The sequence below is a fragment of the Schistocerca americana genome, chromosome 2 (genome assembly GCF_021461395.2).
Source record: "Schistocerca americana isolate TAMUIC-IGC-003095 chromosome 2, iqSchAmer2.1, whole genome shotgun sequence".
NCBI lineage: Eukaryota > Metazoa > Arthropoda > Insecta > Orthoptera > Acrididae > Schistocerca > Schistocerca americana.
This window is the reverse complement of record NC_060120.1, coordinates 714,102,490-714,127,342: the sequence shown is the minus strand read 5'-3', so window position 1 is coordinate 714,127,342 and position 24,853 is coordinate 714,102,490. Positions and strand designations below refer to the sequence as shown.

The 24,853-nt window shown below is 41.5% G+C and overlaps 1 protein-coding gene across 2 annotated transcripts in view; it reads right to left on the bottom strand.

The window, feature by feature from the left end:
- The window catches only part of LOC124594444 (SWI/SNF-related matrix-associated actin-dependent regulator of chromatin subfamily A-like protein 1), a 147,174-nt gene that overhangs the window by 101,646 nt on the left and 20,675 nt on the right, over positions 1 to 24,853 (bottom strand). For both annotated transcript variants that reach the window (XM_047132819.1, XM_047132820.1), the window contains one exon: positions 3,221 to 3,327. In XM_047132819.1, coding sequence (XP_046988775.1) covers positions 3,221 to 3,327 — 107 coding nt within the window. The remainder of the gene's footprint in view (positions 1 to 3,220; positions 3,328 to 24,853) is intronic.

Genomic DNA, 24,853 nt, shown 5'->3' with positions numbered 1-24,853 from the left:
ATATCTTGCACTTCCATGGTGTACTGGTAGTCTAATGGCTTACTACCTGCACAAAGTTGGTAATGTCCACTGAATTAAAGAATAGAAAAAAATTGGTCTCCACCTGCACAAGCCACAAAGCTGGATTGTGTGGCCAGAAAGGTGGTAGTCTTACAGCCAGTTGTGACATGATGGGATTAATGTCAGTCATTTTACAAATCTCTTTCATATGAACTCATTAATCCAATGATACTATGCAGGTATATTGTGTGGGGTCACCACATTGTCAGTACAAGCTGTGCAGATTGTTGTTCAACAGTTAGAATCTGCATGTACTTGATACACTGAACCAAACTACACAAAAAGCCCCTCAGACAATTAATGGCAGCTTTATTGATCACAGCTGCAGGAGATGACAAAAAATACAATGGATTGTTTAATCGATCTACACTTTCAATTCAACCTCAGATAACGCGCAGGGAACAAAAAACATCAGATTTATCTCATTACTATGCACAACCTAATTACGTGCATGGAAGATACAAAATATAAAAAGCATAATAAAATAATAACAAAACTGAGCTACAGAAATCTAAATAAAACTGAAACACATATAACGCAGTGCCTCTGGTGTCCGGCACAAAATGTTTGAAAGTGCGGTGTTTGTAAACATATGCACATGACCCCACATGACAACACTACTTAATTGAGCAGTGGTGCCACAATTCCAATGAAAACTGGTAAGTTTGTCAACTTTTTGTACAGATCAAGACCAATACAAAGGAAAAGGCAATTCACAGAGAGATAAAAGAACACAAACTGCCCTTATACCACATCTGACTTAACTATGAGGGCCGTTCAGAAAGTAACCTCCGGTTGATTTAAAAAAATACACCAAGTTAAATAAAAATATTTTAATATATACATCTTACAACTACATCTTTGCACTATTTTTCTACATAGTCTCCATAGCGATTGAGGCACTTATCGTATCTCTTCACAAGCTTTGAAATTCCTTCTGCATCAAAATCACCCGCTTGTGCCCGGAGCCAGCCTGTGACCGCATCTTTGAGCTCTTCGTCGTCATCAAACCGCTGTGACCCGAGCCATTTCTTCAAATGCATGAAGAGGTGATAATCACTTGGCGCCAGGTCTGGGCTGTAAGGTGGATGGTTGATAACGTCCCACTTGAAGGACTCAAGAAGGGCCGTTGTTCTGCGAGCAGAGTGAGGACGGGCGTTATCGTGCAAAAAAACGATACCGGAAGTCAGCATACCACGGCGTTTGTTCTGTATAGCCCGTCGTAACTTTTTTATTGTTTCACAGTACACGTCTTGATTAATGGTCGTACCACGTTCCATGAATTCAACCAACAACACCCCTTTGGCATCCCAAAACACCGTTGCCATCAGTTTTCTGGCAGAAAAATCTTGCGATGCTTTTCTTGGTTTGGTAGGCGAATTTGAATGTGCCTACATCTTTGATTGTTCTTTTGTCTCAGGGTTCACGTACTTAATCCAGGTTTCGTCACCGGTCACGATTCTGTTTAACAATGGTTCTCCTTCGTCCTCATAACGTGACAGAAAGTCTAATGCAGAGGCCATTCTTTGAGTTTTGTGGTGGTCGGTAAGAATTTTGGGCACCCATCGTGCACAGAACTTACGGTAACCCAATCTTGCTGTCACTATCTCGTACAAGAGAGTCTTAGAAATCTGTGGAAAACCAGTAGACAACTCCGACATTGAGAAACGTCGATTTTCACGAACTTTTGCATCAACTGTCTGAACGAGTTCGTCAGTCACCAATGATGGTCTACCACTCCTCTCTTCATCATGAACGTTTTCTCGTCCACTTTTAAATAAACGTACCCATTCACGGACAACTCCTTCACTCATAACTCTTAGTCCGTACACGGCACAAAGCTCACGATGAATAGCTGCTGCAGAATATCCTTTGGCTGTAAAAAAACCTTATGACAGCACGCACTTCACATTTGGCGGGGTTTTCTATTGCAGCACACATTTCAAACTGCCACAAAAACTAAACTAGCGCAGGTACGACGTTCACTCGACCACGGCTTGATGCCGACTGACCTGTTGAGTGCGTGAACGCACAGATGGCGTCGCTACTCCCCCCACAACCCGCACTGTGACCAATCGGAGGTTACTTTCTGAATCGCCCTCGTATTATACATATTTTCTTGTTTACACCCTTGTAGCTTCCCATTCCAGTATAGTATCATACTTTGACAGAGATATGGAGTAGGTTCGCATCTGACTGCCTGAAGAAAAGAAAGAAGCTTTTAGAGTTTAATGTCCAGTAGCTAACATGACAGTCACAAAAGATGGAAACTAGCTCAGTTTGGTAATACTGGTAAAGAAAATCGGTCATAATATGTTCACAGGAATCGTCGTATCATTTGCCGGGCCAGGAAAGCTTGGGTGAAACTGTGTCACTGTTGGCATAGTAATACTGTGTGCTGGCATTTTGTGACATTGTTTTTATCACTCAAGGAGTGACTTGGATGCTTACAATTAATACTCACAAATCTCTAACATCAGCAAGGAATAAAAATGAATCTGTTTCTGGATTTTCTGCACTTAAAAGCTTCTCTCTAACAATTAACTATTTGTCTCTCTATACCTACAATTGTGATTACAGTTGTCTGTACCTGTACTTTACTTCTGATTATACTTACTACTAACTGCTGCTGTACCACTATCACTGCAATAATAATAATAACAGTAATAACAATAATAATACTGGCATGATAACTGTATAGACTATGACGACAGTCTCAAGCAATTAAACCATTGGCAGGGCTGAAATTCAAAATAGGATATCACACATTTTGCAAAATGCGTTTAAAATGCAGGTATTCTGATTCAAGTCCAGGTCTGGTACACAGTTTTAAATTACCTATTTACTTTCTGCACAGGTCTGACTCAGCTCTCATTAGTTACTGACAAAGGTATTACACATATTTCCACTCTCATTAGTCACTGGCATAGGAATTACAAATATTATCATTTCTTCTCTCTGTATTTGATTTCATCTGACTAATTTCCAAAAACCTATCATTCCACATTATTTGTCATCATTTCGTTAGCTTGTTACATTTTCTCCTACATTATATGTTGCCCTCCTTCTCTAGAGGAAGAAAAATTAGGTGCTTCATACATGTACGAGTGAATATTAGTTTATATTAAAGAGTGAAATAATCCGCTTGATTTCAACTTACCATATACCTTCTCTTTGAAATGGCATCAAGTTCTCGACTAATTGTTTATCTATTCGACTCAAGTCGATCTCGTAATTTACTGGTGCAGGAGGTGCAGATAAAAATGTCTGAAACATGAGAATGATCATTTAAGTTTTTACTACAAACATAATAATTGTCTTTTATAGTTTCACAATTATTTTTATTCAAAATGAAATCAAGAAAATATGAAACTTACAAAATTTTTTTGGCAGTGTAGCATTACATGACATTCATCGAAGCAATAAAAACTGGATTAGAACTGGCAAAATATCAATTTTAAAATACTGTTTAAAGGCTAGCATTAAGATTTTCCCAAAATTTCATATTAGTGCTGGACCACGACATTACTGAAGCTGTTGAAAAAGTTAGTACAACCAGATCGCAAAGAAGATGACATACTGTCCCTTACGCTGCAAAAGTTCAGCATTTTTTTAAAATCTTTCTGTATAGGAGACTCACAACTGGCTAACTGAAAGCCATCGAAACATGTGTCAGCACAAGAGGATACAGAAAGATCCCTTTCCCCTACAAAACTTACATTCAAATACTGATGAACGTCAGCAGAAGAGTAACCAAACTTCCGCAAAAGTAGGAAATCTGAAGAGATTCAGTACATTCAGTCTCAAGAAAGGAATGGAATACTGACTTGATGCAACAGTCAATCATCACCTTATTCCAACACGAATCAGTAGCACTGTTTGAGCAATATCATCAAGTTGTAACAGTTTAGGAGCTACTACTCTGGAATCAGCTGTCTGCAACATCTACCACCTCAATACAACTAGGTAAGCAGACATCTGCATTTGTCACCAATTTCAGCTGCCCCACAGGTTTCACAATTGCACATATACTGTTGTGACCAACCATTTTTAAATGTTGTATATACATTAAGAACTGTATGTAGAGGTTTCACAAAACATTTAAGAATACCATTACGAGCCCTTGTACCACAGTGTTCGGAGAAGTAACCTCCAACTTCATCCCCCTTCAAGATAATGTTTCTGCAACTGACACACTAGACATTTGCTTAAATATCGGGATTATAATATTAAGATGTAAAAGCTACAGATAAGCTGAGGCTCAGGAGATATAGATGTTAGCATGAGAAAAAAAGATCACAGTATGTAAAATTGATAAACTGAAATCATTATTAGAAAGTAAAGCACAAATTAATTAAAAGAAAAATAGCTGTCTGACACATTAGGTATGAATCCACAACAGTAAATGCAGGATGAATAAAAGAAATAAAAGATGACATCCTAAACACTTTCATTTAATTGTAGATATGATGGATTTACCATTTAATGAGTTAACTGGACCTGACTCCTTTACACAGTATACAATTTTGTAATAAATTATGGTCATAGGGAAAATGTGAAACAATGGGCAGCAAATTCTGGTTTAGACAGAACTACAATACATCTCATTATAGTTTAGGCAAACGAATAAGCAGAAATATACTGGAATAAGATATGAAAGTAACTGGGCTGGACAAGATGGCCTCCAAAAACTCTGCTGGAAAGAAGGAGCCTGCAGTCAATTCAAGGAGATTATGTATCAGACACCATACAAAGAAAACAAGGAGTGTAAAGAAAAGATAACAAACAAGAAGTAATAAGCAAACAAAACAATGCAGGTATTAGATACAAAATGTAGAGCCAAGTATGTATTCCACAATGAAAACAGAGTTGTGAGTAGTGCAACAAACTAGGGAAAAAACAATCTACAGAGCTGAATTAATTCCATGAAACTAAAAGGCCTTGCCACCAGATAAGGAATATCTTAAGCGATTATTCTTACTTGACTTAGGATAAGGGTAGCAAGCTGAATGTTCCTCATAAGTACCCTACATATCAATGAGGTGGCATTGCTTTTAGAAGACCTCGTCAACATTACTAAGGTTGAGTCACCTCAAGAATGTCACAAGAAACAAGAGAAAGAATTAACAGGCAAATACATAGTGCAAAGTCAGTAACAATCAAAGGAAGAGGGGCTCTCAGAGTATGCCACATGAAAATAGAAGAAAGGCTGACCATAATAGGATTATATACAGCTTCTTCTTCATCTTTGTCTTTTTCCCATTTCACTGTGGAGTTGGCATTGTTATATCAGTGTTGCCAATTATAGTGGCAGCTGGTGACCAGATGCTCTTCCTGCTGCCACCATTTCCCCTGAGAAAGAATCTACGTACATCATCTGTCTGCATCTAGTGTAGATCTCAAGTACATGAGTGGTAATGGCTTCTAAGTTTGCATAGAGTGTAACTGAGGAGGAACGTGGATAACTGCTTGGAATTTACATTGTTAGATGTGGAAAACCACCTAAAAACTGTATCCAGGCTGGCTGGCTTACCAGCCCTTTTCATTAATGTAGGAGGCTGAGTCAATTCTTGGCTGGGTCACCTCCCTGTGTCCCAGAAGAGGTGCATTAGTTTGTTTGGCTATCTCCAAGAATGTAGTATTATATACAGCTGAATAAGACCTATTCCACCAATTAAATGAGAAGGTGACTTACATAGACAGAATCAGGTCTGAGACAAGTCTAATTCATGTCTTACAGTGGACATAGTTTACAAGCTTCATATACCATCTTCGGTTGTTATTCTGATATAAACATTACTTTATGCATCCAATTTCCACATTTGATATGTAAATGAAGATAATAAGGGAACACACAGAACCTGTGTCTAATGCCAGTGGAGCACCAAACAGGTTAAGGTGTGACCTTTTACCACAGTGGCATCAAATTATCAGATGTCATATAATGGTACTGCTGATTTACACTCTGTACCAGAGCAATGACTTCAATACCAATCGATGCTCTGCTCTTGGCAGCAGTGGAAAATGAAAGAAAGACAGAGAGAGAGAGAGAGAGAGAGAGAGAGAGAGAGAGAGAGAGAGAGAGAACTATGCTAGTCTTCATTATTTTCGATAGAGAATTCTATTTTGAGGGGAAAGGGTGGGGGGTGTTGTAGGTGATAAAGCATTCACTTTGGATACGGAAGCTCCACACATTAAAAAAAAAGTAGCTGTGGAACTTATGTTTAAAATGCAAATGCTTTAGCAACTACACACACCCAAACACAATTCTCCTTCAAAGATAATGGAGAAGAGCATGAAGAAAACTCTGCTGTTCATCAGGCTGATTGACTGAACAAGATCTTGGTTAATACTTGATCATTAAGTGTAATATCCGCTCTCAATACCCAACTAATATGACGGAACAACAACACACATCTTCGTAACGTAACACAGGTAGTGACTGAGGTACAACAATATGGAACTACGGTGACCTCCTTTTGTACTAGTCCACCAATGCTTAAAAAAGATATGTATACCACCTCACAAAGGATACAATGTACTATGGGCACTTACATATCACTGGTTTGGAAGTGCCTAAATTTAAAATGACATACAACTTGCAGCAAGAAGGTTGGGAAGAAACGCTACGACAGATACCACCAGGGCTATACTCTGCGACCTGAGGCACCAAGACGATCATAGTTTACGAATTGAAAAAGTGGCAGGAAGTCTGTAGCATATCATTAAAATGCATTTCCATGGAAACTACTCCAACAATATCCACAGAATAGTTATCAGAAATTTTTTAAATTGTTTATGTGACTTAAGACACTGCTTTAAATCATGTACTTTTTTTGCATGATTGTATCACAATCAGCAGTTCACTGTGTGCAATAGACTAAGCAACTTGAAACACCAATTTATTACTAATTCTACCATACCCTTGCACAAGAAAATACAATAAATTACAAAACTGGCACAGGCTTATTAAGAGATTATGGCATGCACATGTATTGAGTTAATTTCCATGTTAAGCTATAGTATCATAACACTGACTGTAAGGCAATAGTGCAGTATCACATTACTGCTAAAGCTTCACCTTATGGGAGCCACTGTAAAATCACAAGAATTTTATTTGTTGCCTTTTTATTATTAGGTGTTATTATGATCTGCTAGTATGAACTTGTTTTAATACTTTGATGTCCCACTTACACAGTATTGTGCTGGTTGTGTGTAATGTACGCCAAAAACTAATAAATGTACAGATTAGATTTTTCAGCAAGAAATCTAGGCTATGTTAATGAGGGTATCATATACCACAAAAATGTCATAAGTCCCTTAATTTTGTTCTTGTAATAGTATTTGAAAGGACAGATAGCAGAAAACAAAGAAAATGATGAATTATAACCAACTAGTGATTGGATGTAATTGCCCAATGAGAAAATATAAAATTGCAGCAAATGAAGCAGGCAAAGAGGAATAAACATGTATAAACAATGAGACTAACAGAAAGTGCATAATGGATAAGCACGTATGCCTGGAAGACAAACGCAAGGCTTCAGAAGCATGCATGACCAGGGAAAAGATAGGGGAATAAAATACAGGGAGCAAAAGACTGTCTACAACTTGTATAGAAACCACACTGTGGTTATAAAAGTTACGAGGACAAGAAAAGGAAGCAGTAATTGAGAAAGAAGCAAGGCATGATTGTGGCTTGTAATCTGTACAGCTATTATTCAACCTGTATATCGAGCAAGCCATAATGAAAACCAAAGATAAAGTTGCAAAAAGGAATCAGAGATCAGTTTGTTTTATTTTAGGGCACAAAAACAACTAAGGTCATACATGCCCATGTCACAACCGTACAACACAATCGATGGAAGGAAAGACAGCTACAAACAGGGACTTTCTCTAGGAGAAAGGGCCATAAAATACACAATAAAGACAACAGAGGTCCTGAAATAAAGATTAAATGTCCTTCGCCATACTGCTACAACGTATAGAAAGTAAAACATGATCAACAGCCTGCGCATCATTTGCTAAAACAGCGGATAACTCGGACGGCAAACATAAATTAGAATGTAAGTGGTTAAAGAAAGGGCATTTGGTCAGAAAATGACGAACCATCAAAGGCTGAGGACAATGAGCACAAAGTGGTGAGGGATCACCACCTAACAAATGGCGATGGCTAAAAAGACAGTGCCCAATACACAACCTAGCTAACATGATCTCCTTGTGGCGAGAGGGCTGAGATGAGATTGGCCAAGCCACTGGGAGAGGCTTAGCCCTCCAGAGCTTGTTCCCATGAATGGAAGACCAGTGTTGATGCCAAACTGACACCACCTGCTGACAGAAAGCAACACAGAGATGATCAGAGGGAATGGAAGAACCAGCGTGCCAATGTACGAGGACTGCAGCCTTGGCAGCATCAGCAGTCTTGATTCCATTCAGACCACTTTAACCAGGGACCCACATAAACATCACAGTGACTCCACGAAGAATGAGCAAGTGAAAGCTTTCCTGGACCCATTGCACTAAGGGATGGACAGTGACGGCACACAGAGGCTCTGAAGGGCACTGAGGGATGCGCCCCATACTGGTGATCAAAGGAGTCATCAAAGGAGAAGGCAAGGATGGCTGGCCAAGCATGGCAGACAAACAGCATGCGTATCTGCTGAGGAGAAAATCATGGCAGTTTGACAATGGTAGTTCGGCAGCTTCTACATACAGATTCTTCAACTGGGCTAGTGTAAAAGACGCCACTGGCCAAACAGATCCCATGATGGTGGAATGTATTGAGATGGCATATGATGGACGGACATGCAGATGCATAAACAAAATACCCATAGTTTAGTTTCGAACAGACAAGGGGATTGTACAAACAGAGGAGGGTGGCCCAATCCGCTCCCCAGGAAGTACTGCTGTGGATACGCAGGACGTTGGGGTACTGTGTACTCCAGCCAGCAAGGTAAGATATGTGTGAGGACCAAGGAAGTTTCCTGTAGAGCATGAGCACCAGGAATATTGTAGTTTCAAAGAAGGTAAGAGGAATACACCAAGATGTAAAGACAGTAGAAAAAACTGATTCATGGCCAGAAATTTATACAAAGTTTTGTCAGAGGAAAAGTGTAAGTCATTGTCAATGCTCCATGAGTAAAGGTGATTGAGACAACACTGAAGATGCACTAAGGAGGCAAGTCTGTGGAGAACTGCAATAGATGGCAAAATCGTAAACGAAAAGAGAGCGGGAGGCAGGCCATAATAGGGTTAATGGCGATACCAAAGAGAGCGACACTTATTATGGAATCCTGAGGCACATCATTTTCCTGGACAAAGGTGTCCAACAATGCAGAACCCATACGTACCTTGAAAACTCGGTCTTTTAAAAATTCCTGAAGGAAACAGGCCAGGCGGCCTCAGGAGCCCCATGTGTAGAGCACACATAGGTTAACAGTCCTCCAACAGGTGTCTTAGGCTTTCTTCAAACAAAAAAACACAGCCAAAGTCTGGCATTTATGCTGAAAAACATTCATGACATGGGTTGACAAAGTGACGAGATGGTCAACTGCAAAACAGCACGCTCAAAATCCACATGATGCAGGGGTTAGTAAATTGCAAAACTTTAGCCACGATACCAGACAGGCACGAATCGTATGTTCCATCACCTTGCAAACACAACTGGTGAGAGAAATAGTGTGGTAGCTAGAAGGAAGATGTTTGTCCTTATGAGGCTTAGATATGGGTATGGCAGTGCTTCTCTGTTAGCATCTGGGAAACATGCCTTCGGCCTAGATGCGATTGCACATATGAAGGAGTAAGTGCTTGCCTGCAAAAAAAAGGTTCTGCAACATCTAAATGTGAACACTGTCCAGTCCTGGGGCAGAGGATCGATGAAGTGAGAGCACGATCTAGCTTCTTCATAGTAAAAGCAGCATTGTAGCACTCATGATTCTGAGAAGAGAAGGGTATCGCCCTATCTGCCTCCACTTGTTTTTGACGGAGAAGGCAGGGCGATAGTGGGTGGAGCTCAAAATCTCTGCAAAATTGCGACCTAACGACATCATCTGTTACAGTCATGATGGAAACTGGGGAATGGACCTTGGTCCCAGAGAACCAAGGTTGGTCCACACGACAGAAGAGGGAGCGGAACTGTTCAAAGAACTACTAAATGAAATCCAGTTAGCTTTTTTGCTATCCCAAAGAATGCAATGACACCATGCACACAACTGTTTATAACAAATGTAGTTTGCCATCGTAGGATGACAGTTAAAACCAGAGAGAACACACGTCCACATGTGAGCTGCATTTCAGCATGTCTCAGTCCACCAAGGGACTGGAACACAGTGCGGTAAGGATGAAATACGAGGAATGGAACATTCTGTGGTGGTAAAGATAATGTCGATACGGTATTCTATCTGGTCATCACAACTGGGGGAAAGTCATTCGTCGAAGGTCACCAGGGAGAAGTAAAGCCTCCAGTCCACCTACGAAAGCCACCATTTGGGTTTGACGTAGGTGGGGTAGAATCAGCAAACAGATAGCACACAGGAAATGGACTCTCAAATATGTATCAGAGAGAACGGACCACTCGAGATGACGGGCAAGCTGGGTAGTGCAGCACAAGAGTTCCAAATGGGAATGGGTGTGCATAGAGTCTGAAAGGAACATGTGTGCTCCAGTGTTCAGGTGGATGAGATTGAGATGGTCAGGAAAGAGGGCAACTCTCTGACAAGTTCTGGGAGAGCCCCAAAGGGGATGGTGCGCATTTAAGTCACCGAGCAGCAAAAGAAGGTGAGACAGTTGCCGAATAAGCTGGAGAAAGTCTGCCCTGACGACAACAAATGACAGAGGGATGTAAATGGTACGAAGGGAAAAGGTGAAGTGAGGAAAGAAAATGCGGACCACAACAGCTTGCAGCTGGGTGTTCAGGGAGATGGTGTGACTACGAGCATCATCTCAGATGAGCAGCACGGCTCCCCCATGAAAGGGACTGCCATCCTCAGGGGGAAGATCAAAACAGATCAGAAAGAAATGCAAGAGGTCATGAGGATGCAATTTTGTTTCCTGGAGGCAGAAAACAAGTGGACGCTGAAATTCAAAGAGCAGAGGTAATCCCTCCTTGCAGAGTGGCAGCCTTCAAAGACTCTTATACACTACTTAATCTAACTTAAAATAACTTACACTAAGGACCACACACACACACACACACACACACACACACACACACACACACACACGGCCCAAGGATGACTCAAACCTCCGATGGGGGGAGCCGAGCAAACTGTGGCAAGGCACCTCAGACCCAGCAGCTACCCCACACGGCTGAAAAGACTCTCTGCTAGAGTGTGCAGAGCCTGGAGATTCAGATGTTTGTTGGCTGGAGGGACTTAAAAAGTGTTCAGAGGAGTATTCCTTCTGTTCTTTCTGGCCTGCTGGTAATGTAGCACGTGATTTTGCCATTTGAGGCAAAAACTGAGTGGCTTGTTGCACAGCTGGAGGAGAAGAAGACGGGGCTGCTACCATAACACTGGGCGATTTTACAAGCGCGGTGCTGAATTTGAGGTTGCATGTCTGAGTGGCCATGTCCCTCGTGGAGCAAGATGTAGTAAGAACGATATTGTAAGTGCCAGATGGTAAAAATCAGGGTTTCCAACTAGCCAACAACTTGTGAGCAACAGGGTAAGACACTTTTTCCTTCACCTGGATCACCTGCATGGCCTGCTCATTGAGATACACAGGACAATCTTGAGGGGACGCTGCATGGTCCTACTTGCAACTGATGCAACAGGAAGAAGGAGGTGGACAGTTGTCCTCATGAGAATGTCTGCCACAGGTTACACATTTGGCCAGTTGATGACAGGACACTTGAATGCAGTTGTAATGAAGACACTGGTAGCAGCGCATCGGGTTCGGAATGTACGGACGGACCGTGATAACTTCATAGCCTGCTTTGATCTTGCGCGTAATGGGGCCCCTTAGGGAAATGGCAGCAAGAGAGGGGAAGAAAACCAATGTGCACTCCGTGTGCATACCGGGGGGAGTTATTCCAGATGTGGAAAGGGTCCTTCCGGATGCCATGAAGGGTACAGGGTGCACCCATCTGCAGGTGGTCGCTCATGTCGGCACCAATGATGTGTGTCGCTATGGATCGGAGGAAATCCTCTCTGGCTTCCGGCGGCTATCTGATTTGGTGAAGACTGCCAGTCTCGCTAGCGGGATGAAAGCAGAGCTCACCATCTGCAGCATCGTCGACAGGACTGACTGCGGACCTTTGGTACAGAGCCGAGTGGAGGGTCTGAATCAGAGGCTGAGACGGTTCTGCGACCGTGTGGGCTGCAGATTCCTCGACTTGCGCCATAGGGTGGTGGGGTTTCGGGTTCCGCTGGATAGGTCAGGAGTCCACTACACGCAACAAGCGGCTACACGGGTAGCAGGGGTTGTGTGGCATGGGCTGGGCGGTTTTTTAGGTTAGATGGCCTTGGGCAAGTACAGAAAGGGCAACAGCCTCAACGGGTGCGGGGCAAAGTCAGGACATGCGGGGACCAAGCAGCAATCGGTATTGTAATTGTCAACTGTCGAAGCTGCGTTGGGAAAGTACCGGAACTTCAAGCGCTGATAGAAAGCACCGAAGCTGAAATCGTTATAGGTACAGAAAGCTGGCTTAAGCCAGAGATAAATTCTGCCGAAATTTTTACAAAGGTACAGACGGTGTTTAGAAAGGATAGATTGCATGCAACCGGTGGTGGAGTGTTCATCGCTGTTAGTAGTAGTTTATCCTGTAGTGAAGTAGAAGTGGATAGTTCCTGTGAATTATTATGGGTGGAGGTTACACTAAACAACCGAACTAGGTTAATAATTGGCTCCTTTTACCGACCTCCCGACTCAGCAGCATTAGTGGCGGAACAACTGAGAGAAAATTTGGAATACATTTCACATAAATTTTCTCAGCATGTTCTAGTCTTAGGTGGAGATTTCAATTTACCAGATATAGACTGGGACACTCAGATGTTTAGGACGGGTGGTAGGGACAGAGCATCGAGTGACATTATACTGAGTGCACTATCCGAAAATTACCTCGAGCAATTAAACAGAGAACCGACTCGTGGAGATAACATATTGGACCTACTGATAACAAACAGACCCGAACTTTTCGAATCAGTATGTACAGAACAGGGAATCAGTGATCATAAGGCCGTTGCAGCATCCCTGAATATGGAAGTTAATAGGAATATAAAAAAAGGGAGGAAGGTTTATCTGTTTAGCAAGAGTAATAGAAGGCAGATTTCAGACTACCTAACAGATCAAAACGAAAATTTCTGTTCCGACACTGACAATGTTGAGTGTTTATGGAAAAAGTTCAAGGCAATCGTAAAATGCGTTTTAGACAGGTACGTGCCGAGTAAAACTGTGAGGGACGGGAAAAACCCACCGTGGTACAACAACAATGTTAGGAAACTACTGCGAAAGCAAAGAGAGCTCCACTCCAAGTTTAAACGCAGCCAAAACCTCTCAGACAAACAGAAGCTAAACGATGTCAAAGTTAGCGTAAGGAGGGCTATGCGTGAAGCGTTCATTGAATTCGAAAGTAAAATTCTATGTACCGACTTGACAGAAAATCCTAGGAAGTTCTGGTCGTACGTTAAATCAGTAAGTGGCTCGAAACAGCATATCCAGACACTACGGGATGATGATGGCATTGAAACAGAGGATGACACGCGTAAAGCTGAAATACTAAACACCTTTTTCCAAAGCTGTTTCACAGAGGAAGACCGCACTGCAGTTCCTTCTCTAAACCCTCGCACAAACGAAAAAATGGCTGACATCGAAATAAGTGTCCAAGGAATAGAAAAGCAACTGGAATCACTCAATAGAGGAAAGTCCACTGGACCTGACGGGATACCAATTCGATTCTACACAGAGTACGCGAAAGAACTTGCCCCCCTTCTAACAGCCGTGTACCGCAAGTCTCTAGAGGAACGGAGGGTTCCAAATGATTGGAAAAGAGCACAGATAGTCCCAGTCTTCAAGAAGGGTCGTCGAGCAGATGCGCAAAACTATAGACCTATATCTCTTACGTCGACCTCTTGTAGAATTTTAGAACATGTTTTTTGCTCGCGTATCATGTCATTTCTGGAAACCCAGAATCTACTATGTAGGAATCAACATGGATTCCGGAAACAGCGATCGTGTGAGACCCAACTCGCCTTATTTGTTCATGAGACCCAGAAAATATTAGATACAGGCTCCCAGGTAGATGCTATTTTTCTTGACTTCCGGAAGGCGTTCGATACAGTTCCGCACTGTCGCCTGATAAACAAAGTAAGAGCCTACGGAATATCAGACCAGCTGTGTGGCTGGATTGAAGAGTTTTTAGCAAACAGAACACAGCATGTTGTTATCAATGGAGAGACGTCTACAGACGTTAAAGTAACCTCTGGCGTGCCACAGGGGAGTGTTATGGGACCATTGCTTTTCACAATATATATAAATGACTTAGTAGATAGTGTCGGAAGTTCCATGCGGCTTTTCGCGGATGATGCTGTAGTATACAGAGAAGTTGCTGCATTAGAAAATTGTAGCGAAATACAGGAAGATCTGCAGCGGATAGGCACTTGGTGCAGGGAGTGGCAACTGACCCTTAACATAGACAAATGTAATGTATTGCGAATACATAGAAAGAAGGATCCTTTATTGTATGATTATATGATAGCGGAACAAACACTGGTAGCAGTTACTTCTGTAAAATATCTGGGAGTATGCGTACGGAACGATTTGAAGTGGAATGATCATATAAAACTAATTGTTGGTAAGGCGGGGTACCAGGTTGAGATTCATTGGGAGAGTGCTTAGAAAATGTAGTCCATCAACAAAGGAGGTGGCTTACAAAACACTCGTTCGACCTATACTTGAGTATTGCTCATCAGTGTGGGATCCGTACCAGGTCGGGTTGACGGAGGAGATAGAGAAGATCCAAAGAAGAGCGGCGCGTTTCGTCACTGGGTTATTTGGTAACCGTGATAGCGTTACGGAGATGTTTAATAAACTCAAGTGGCAGACTCTGCAAGAGAGGCGCTCTGCATCGCGGTGTAGCTTGCTCGCCAGGTTTCGAGAGGGTGCGTTTCTGGATGAGGTATCGAATATATTGCTTCCCCCTACTTATACTTCCCGAGGAGATCACGAATGTAAAATTAGAGAGATTAGAGCGCGCACGGAGGCTTTCAGACAGTCGTTCTTCCCGCGAACCATACGCGACTGGAACAGGAAAGGGAGGTAATGACAGTGGCACGTAAAGTGCCCTCCGCCACACACCGTTGGGTGGCTTGCGGAGTATCAATGTAGATGTAGATGTAGATGCATGGAAGCACTGCTCTATCAAATGCAATAAACAGTGTGTGTGTGGGCACTAAGGATGCATCTATCTTTTCCATCATCTGATGGACTGCAATGACACCCTGATCGGAGAGGTAAGTTTGGATTTCTGCCTCAGTCAGACCATCGAGAAGCCTACCGCAAATAACATCACGTGAAGAATTCGGTGTTTGATGGGCCCCAACACAAACAGAATAGCCTGGAGGAGCAAAGCTACAAATAGTAGTTGTGTTTGAGAATCACAACTAGTCTCCAAAAGCAAAGTACCATTGCGTTAACGAGAGCAGGATTTCGCAGGGCCAGCAATTGCACCAACATCTTTCTGAATAATAAACGGATTAACCATAGCAAAGGAATGGCCATCTTCAGCACATGAAGCCACTAGGAACCAAGGTGTAGATGGGAGGGTCTTTGATTCATTAGCCTTATTCCAATTACATTTAGTAGATGTGGACTGAGAAGGAAATGTTTGGCTCATTGCGAGAAACTCCCCCATGATTGCCAGCATCTCCTGCACTCTGCAAACTCTACCTGTCAACCCAGGGCTGTGAATTACACGTTACCCAGGCACCTGTTATGCATCAGATGCATGGGCTGGCCTTTACGAACACACAAGAAGGAAGAAGAAAAAGAGAAACTTCAAATGCCAAAGTGGAGGAACGACAGAGAAGGGGGACAAAAAAGGAAAGAATGAAAAAACAGTGAAAGGGACTGTTCTGATATTGGTCTATGGAAAATGCAGAACACATTCCCAAGAACATCCCAGACATGTTCCCCAAGGGAGGGGAAAAAGAACTGCAAGAGGATAGACATGCAGCATGGAAAGAAAAAGATAGGACAAATGCTGAGCCCCATAGGAGCCAAGCACACACTTGCCAAAGAGTAGTGAGCCCCTTGGGGGGATTAGAGATCAGGGAAAAGAAGTGAAAACACTGAGCTTCCTGGATGATGTAAGTCTCTCAGACACGGCACATGACTTTGAAGAGCAATTGACCGGAATAGATGGTGACTTTGCAAGAGGACATAATATGGATATCAACAAAAGTAGGACAAGGGTAATGGAATGTAGATGAATGAAATCAGATTATGCTCCCCCAAGAACCATGGACCTTGCCGTTGGTGGGGAGGCTTGCGTGCCTCAGCGATACAGGTAGCCATACCATAGGTGCAACCACAATGGAGGGGTATCTGTCGAGAGGCCAGACAAACATGTGGTTCCTGAAGAGGGGCAGCAGCCTTTTCAGTAGTTGCAGGGGCAACAGTCTGGATGATTGACTGATCTGGCCTTGTAACATTAACCAAAACGGCCTTACTGTGCTGGTACTGCGAACGGCTGAAGGCAAGGGGAAACTACAGCCGTAATTTTTCCCGAGGGCATGCAACTTTACTGTATGGTTAAATGATGATGGCGTCCTCTTGGGTAAAATATTCCGGAGGTAAAATAGTCCCCCATTTGGATCTACGGGCGAGGACTACTCAGGAGGACGCCATTATCAGGAGAAAGAAAACTGGCGTTCTACGGATCGGAGCGTGGAATGTCAGATCCCTTAATCGAGCAGGTACGTTAGAAAATTTAAAAAGGGAAATGGATAGGTTAAAGTTAGATATAGTAGGAATTAATGAAGTTCGGTGGCAGGAGGAACAAGACTTTTGGTCAGGTGAATACAGGGTTATAAATACAAAATCAAATAGGGGTAATGCAAGAGTAGGTTTAATAATGAATAAAAAAATAGGACTGCGGGTAAGCTACTACAAACAGCATAGTGAACGCATTATTGTGGCCAAGATAGACACGAAGTCCACGCCTCCTACAGTAGTACAAGTTTATATGCCAACTAGCTCTGCAGATGACGAATAAATTGAAGAAATGTATGATGAAATAAAAGAAATTATTCAGATAGTGAAGGGAGACGAAAATTTAATAGTCATGGGTGACTGGAATTCGGTAGTAGGAAAAGGGAGAGAAGGAAACGTAGTAGGTCAATATGGATTGGGGCTACGAAATGAAAGAGGAAGCCGCCTGAGAGAATTTTGCACAGAGCACAACTTGATCATAGCTAACACTTGGTTCAAGAATCATAAAAGAAGGTTGTATACATGGAAGAAGCCTGGAGATATTGACAGGTTTCAGATAGTCGTAGGGTCAGTATTGCCTCACGTATTCCAACATTTCTACAGAATCCAAATTGATCTTCCCCGAGGTCGGCTTCTACCAATTTTTCCATTCATCTGTAAAGAATTCGTGTTAGTATTTTGCAGCTGTGACTTATTAAACTGATAGTTCGGTAATTTTCACATCTGCTTTCTTTGGGATTGGAATTATTATATTCTTCTTGAAGTCCGAGGGTATTTCGCCTGTCTCATACATCTTGCTCACCAGATGGTAGAGTTTTGTCAGGACTGGGTCTCCCAAGGCCGTCAGTAGTTGTAATGGAATGTTGTCTACTCCCGGCACCTTGTTTCGACTCAGGTCTTTCAGTGCTCTGTCAAACTCTTCACGCAGTGTGATATCTCCCATTTCATCTTCATTTATACCCTCTTCCATTTCCATAATATTGTCCTCAAGTACGTCACCCTTGTATAGACCCTCTATATACTCCTTCCACCTTTATGCTTTACCTTCTTTGCTTAGAACTGGGTTTCCATCTGAGCTCTCGATATCCATACAAGTGGTTCTCTTTTCTCCAAAGGTCTCTTTAATATTCCTGTAGGCAATATCTATCTTACCCATTGTGAGATAAGCCTCTACATCCTTACATTTGTCCTCTAGCCATCCCTGCTTTGCCATTTTGCACTTCCTGTCGATCTCATTTTTGAGATGTTTGTATTCCTTTTTGCCTGCTTCATTTACTGCATTTTTATATTTTCTCCTTTCTTCAATTAAATTCAATATTTCTTCTGTTACCCAAGGATTTCTACTAGCCTTCGTCTTTTTACCTACTTGATCCTCTGCTGCCTTCACTATTTCATCCCTCAAAGCTACCCATTCTTCTTCTACTGTATTTCTTTTCCCCATTCCTGTCATCTCCTTAAATTCCCACCTTTTTGCAGTTTCTTCGGTTTTAATCTACAGTTCATAACCAATAGATTGTGGTCAGAGTCCACATTTGCCCCTGGAAATGTCTTCCAATTTAAAACTTGGTTCCTAAATCTCTGCCTTACCATTATATAATCTATCTGAAACCTGTCAATATTTCCAGGCTTCTTCCATGTATACAACCTTCTTTTATGATTCTTGAACCAAGTGTTAGCTATGATTAAGTTGTGTTCTGTGCAAAATTCTATCATGTGGCTTCCTCTTTCATTCCTTAACCCCACTCCATATTCACCTACTACGTTTCCTTCTCTCCCTTTTCCTACTACCGAAATCCAGTCACCCATGACTATTAAATTTTCATCTCCCTTCACTATCTGAATAATTTCTTTTATTTCATCATACATTTCTTCAATTTCTTCGTCATCTGCAGAGTTAGTTGGCATATAAACTTGTACTACTGTAGTAGGCATGGACTTCGTGTCTATCTTGGCCACAATAATGCGTTCACTATGCTGTTTGTAGTCGCTTACCCGCACTCCTATTTTTTTATTCATTATTAAACCTACTCTTGCATTACCCCTATTTGATTTTGTATTTATAACCCTGTATTCACCTGACCAAAAGTCTTGTTCCTCCTACCACCGAACTTCACTAATTCCCACTATATCTAACTTTAACCTATCTATTTCCCTTTTTAAATTTTCTAACCTACCTGCCCGATTAAGCGATCTGACATTCCACGCTCCGATCCATAGAACGCCAGTTTTCTTTCTCTTGATAACGACGTCCTCTTGAGTAGTCCCCGCCCGGAGATCCGAATGGGGGACTCTTTTATCTTCGGAATATTTTACCCAAGAGGACGCCATCATCATTTAACCATACAGTAAAGCTGCATGCCCTCGGGAAAAATTACGGCTGTAGTTTCCCCTTGCTTGCAGCCGTTTGCAGTACCAGCACAGCAAGGCCGTTTTGGTTAGTGTTACAAGGCCAGATCAGTCAATCATCCAGACTGTTGCCCCTGCAACTACTGAAAAGGCTGCTGCCCCTCTTTAGGAACCAAGCGTTTGTCTGGCCTCTCAACAGATACCCCTTCATTGTGGTTGCACCTACAGTACGGCTATCTGTATCGCTGAGGCACGCAAGCCTCCCCACCAACGGCAAGGTCCATGGTTCGTGGAGAGGAAAGTATTTTATGAAGGCGTTTATCTGAAATGTAATCCTGTACTGAAGTGAAGCATGGACTACATGCAGTTCAGACAAGAAGAGCACAGAACTTTTCAAATGTGACTCTGAAGAAGACTGCTGAAGATTAAATGGGCATATCAAATAATTAATGAGAGGTTACAGAGTTGAATGGAGAAAAAGGAGAAATTTGTGGCACAACTTGACTAAAGGATGGGATTGGTTGAAAGGGCACTTTCTGAGGCATTAAGAACTTGACAATGTTGGTATGGGTGTAAGTGTGGGGGTGGGGTAAAAACTGTAGAGGAAGATCAAGGCTTGAATACAGGAAGGGTGTTCAAGTGGATGTACGATACAGTAGTCATGTAGATGAAGAAGGTTGCACAGGATAGACTTACATAGCGGTAACATCAAACCAGTGTTCAGACTGAAAATAACAACAAAAACATAAATATAAGAGAATGGTTATTGTGATTTAAGACAGTATTCACTACATTCAAAAAGCTTAAGAATTCTATAGCAATTGGACCACAAGGAAAGTTCTTCATTACGTTGATGACGAAGTAGTATTCGAGTCCTCTCTACATGAAAATATCAATTGACAGGAGTTGTAGAGTGAATAAGAGCATGAAGCCTCTAATTACAAATAGATAAATGTGAGTTTCTCTAAATGAAGTAGCACATCCAGGATAAAAATTTTGACACTGTGATTAACCCCTTAGCTGACAATGTCGTGTGAGACATAGCACGCTGACCTGACCACATCACCTAGACCTATCAGAGACGTGGTATGTTTACCGCGCCGAACAAGCGCAAGTCGTGTGAGAGACGTAGCGTCCCGACATGGCCAAAGATCAACTAGACGTATCGGAGACGTGGTACGTTTACCGCACCGAACAAGTGCATGTTGTGTGAGAGACATCATCGGTCAGCAGTGCCAAATGTAAACAGAACGCCTCTGACATGTTTCGGAGCTGATCGAGTACACGTGGCATACACGAAGTTTTCTTCGCCGCATTCAGACCTGCCAACATATCAAAAATACTTTCACAATGTTCCTGACTTGTAGCAAACGTGTTCACAAGGAAAGGGAGACATGTGGTGGCATAGCCAACAATGATTTTGCAGGATATTTTGACAGCGGCAGTGACAGTGGTAGTTATGTTTTACCTCCTGTATGAAAACAGGTGTAAGCGACTGGTGACGGAAGATGATACTGACGAAGAAGAGCAAACCTACCAGCAACAATCAGAGTCGTAGATGTGGCAAAAGGAAGACAATGAACCAACAATCTCAACGTATATAAAAATTCCCGGAATAAAGGAAGCAGCTTTACAGTACGTGAGTACAGGCAAAAGAGAATTAGACGTTTTCTATGTAATATTTAATAGTACATTTTGGGAAAACATCATAACTGAGACGAATAGATATGCACAAGACATACTGTACAATGAATACAAGAGACGAAAAATAGACCAAAAGTGGTCTCCTATCAGCTGTAATGAAATAAAAATATACATTGCACTATGTATAATCATGGCTGAAGCAAGGAAACCATAGATTCAGATGTATTGGTCTAGGAGGGCCGCTATAGAAATGCCAATATTTAGGAAGACGATGCCATTCAGGAGATTTCTGCACATAAGTAGATTTCTGCATCTAGCGACTAACAGTTTAGCCAACAACACACATAAGCTGTACAAGCTAAGGCCAGTCATAGATATGTTCAATCAAACATTTAAGAAAGTGTACACAATGCAAGAGAATATTGCCATTGATGAATCATTAATGAAATTTAAGGGGCACTTATTCTACAAACAATTTAACCCATCAAAAAGAGTGAGGTTTGCTATTAAAATTTATAAATTGTGCGAGTCAAGTTCAGGATACTGCTATGATTTTAAGATATACATGGGTAGTGACAAACGTGATGCTAGTGGTAGTGCCTCTGAAAGTGTAGTTCTAAAACTACCACAGACGGTATTACACAAAGGGCATACTCTATATTTAGATAACTGGTTTTCTTCACCGAAACTTTTCAAAACTCTCCTTACCAATAAAACTAATGTGATTGGAACAATGCACTCAAACAGAAAAAATATGCCCACAGACTTCCTGAAGGCAAAATTAAAGAAGGGAGAATATACAGTGAGTAGTTGTACTGGAATATTGGCACTAAAATGGAAATATAAACAAGACGTTTACATGCTTTCCACAAAACATTCAACAGAAGAAATGATTGCCACAGACACACCTCTCCGTAATGCGTCGTGGAAACCAAAATGTGTCATCGAATACAATACAGGCATGATTGGAATTGATCGCCAAGATCAGATGCTCGCATGCTTCCCTGTGATGAAAAAATGTATGAAAGGATACCGCGAGATATTCTTTTACCAATTTGATGTTTCTTTATTTAACATGTACATTTTGTATTACAAAATACATTGCGGCAAACGATAGAGCTACGCAAAATATAGGATTTACATTGCAGGATCAGTGTTGAAAACTACACCTGTTGGGAATATAATCAGAAGGGACGATTAGCATCCGGCAATATACCACAAAGACTGGACGCACAACATTGGGCACATTTTCCCAAACATACTGATCCAACACCATCAAAAGTAAATCCTGTGAGAGCTTGTGTAGTGTGCAGAAAGCATAAACGATGCAGCGAAACAACATGGGAAGACAAAAAGTGCAGGGTTGCATTACATGTGCCAGATTGTTTTGAACGATATCATAAAATCGTGTACATGTCATTGTGAAGACGTTGCGTTTGAAAATATGTTTGCCAAAGTACTAACGTAACAGGTCCCAGAATGTTTTGAACAAAATATTATACATTGCATTGTTGTGTATATTATTATTAAGATGTATTTCATCGATGTATGTTTGCTTATAAAGGGAAATAAAACGTTTGTGAGTATATCGTTGCTTTCGAGACAATGAATGTTTCGTTTCCAATGGGCAACTATTTGTCATTATTTATGATACCTGTAGAAATGTCACGTTACGGGTACCTCACATACGTACTTACAAATCCGATGGGCATCTGCACGACTTCGGATGCCACCAAGCTTAGTACACTGCAGCCTTCGCGTGTGTAAGTGCCGGAAATCGTAAGGCACATCCATACCTTGCAGCCACTTACGGCTCACGCTAATGAAACTTAAATCGTAAGGCAAAGGGTTAAAATCAGATCCAACAAAAGGACTAAGAGTAATTACAATTTCAATATAAAGCAGAAGGAATTCATAAATTGACTGACATGACTACCACTGAAGAAGCAGACCTGCATCTGACAGAATCACACCATCTTATCGATCACCATCATTACCACTTTCTTACTCTCAGTCATAATGCACAAACTGTTTCAGGGAAAGCATCATGTGCTGCCACAACATAATAATCTAAGCAAGGCATCACACATCAGAAGAAAGCTTACCAGGCCAACCCTGAGCCCACAACACTACTAGCCATTAAGCAACTGCTGGAAGAGCACAATGTATGAACCACTCTCTCAGCAACCAAAGCAGTCATCACCACAAACGCATGATGGCTGTCCAAAAAACAAAATGCACCACAAGGATTGCAGGTTACCGTACTTAATGTACTCACATCTCAGTTAAAAAAAGCCTACTACTGTAAACCATTAGAAAAACATTAACAAGAACTCTACAAGTAATAGAGACATGCATCCAGGCAAATCATTTACCTTTACTTTCACTAAAAAGAGAGCAAGGAGAGCACCATGGGAGGTGGGAGTGAAGGTTGGTGTACACAACACATTAGAGGTATCGTAATCCAGCAACTTCTGTCCCTGTTCCTAATGCAAGTTTGTTTTCAAAGATTGCAACCACTGCCATCAGTTTGCTACTAGTCCCAACACAATAGGAAATCACCTACATAAATTAGCAATAGTTGCTCTTGGATTATAACACAGCCATCTGCAACAAGAGGGTTCCAAAGTTAGCATGGAAACGACCTCTAAAACACATTACATACCCCCAATTCCACGGAAGTCAATCACTCGTGAGTGGTCAAGAAGACATTGCCGGTTCCCAAAATGTGTTGCCATCAGTAGCTGAGGCAAGCAATGCCAAATGAGCCCAGATGAGATAAAACAGCAAAGGTGATGGGAAGGCACTTCCATAACCAAGACTCCAAATATCATTAAGTCAGGTTTTTGGTTTCAGTAAAATAATCTAGAGCATATTGGATGATTATCCTTAATTGCCTGAGGCTTAAATCCTAATCCAGTAACTAAAGTATTTCTCTGAAAACTGCTCACTTGCTTTCTGATCATAACAACTAGGAAGAGCATCTCTTCAAACCAAGGCCCTTTGCAGCCGTTTAAGGTACATCCCTTCCTCCGACCTTGACACTTTGGATATGACAGCAGACTTTGCTTTTTATTTGCTTGTGTTTCTAAGCAAGTTAATTTATTTATAATGATTTTAATTCCATACAAAGTCAGTGTGGCAGAAGATGTTAAGGAAATTTAGAGACATGATTTTTGTCCACCATGTGCTGCGAAGTGGTGTGCAGGGTATAACTATTAAAAACAGACAAAGAAAGCCCCAGGCTTGCCTTTCACCCCATCTGTGGATTCTTAAAAAAAGTTTAAGAGGGAATAATTCAGCATAGTTACTGTCACATCAAAATAAAGCACAAGTGCAGTAGTAAGTTGACTTGGAATAAAGGAAGTACAGACAACTTGCCAACAGTTTTTAGGACAAGCATTCTGAATGAAAATTCAAAAATATCACTCTTTCATTACCTTTCAATCAAATTGATACTGCACAAACACAATTACTTTTCTTTGAAAGTTCCTGTTCCTAGGTGTTATGATTCACTTTTGCAGTCAAACTTTTTTTTTTGTTTCTGAATGTGATCATGGAATGAGGAAGACAATGAATTGTCATATTTGCATCATTCCAAAAGTGGCTCTCACTGATGGAAAAAGAAAAATGTTGCACAGGGATGGAAATAGGATGAAATGTTATGATAGAAAATACAAATATAGCTATAAATGTGTGAAATAGCTGAAACGATGTTAACATGCAGACAAAGAAGTTTGTACATTTGAGAATGGAGGGGTTATTGTGTACGTGTTCCAATATCTAGGACTGGTATTTATCCTAAGGCTTTACATCTTTTCTCATGGAATGAAACACTTGGGACGTAGGCAGTTATCAATTTCTTGGATGGGGATGT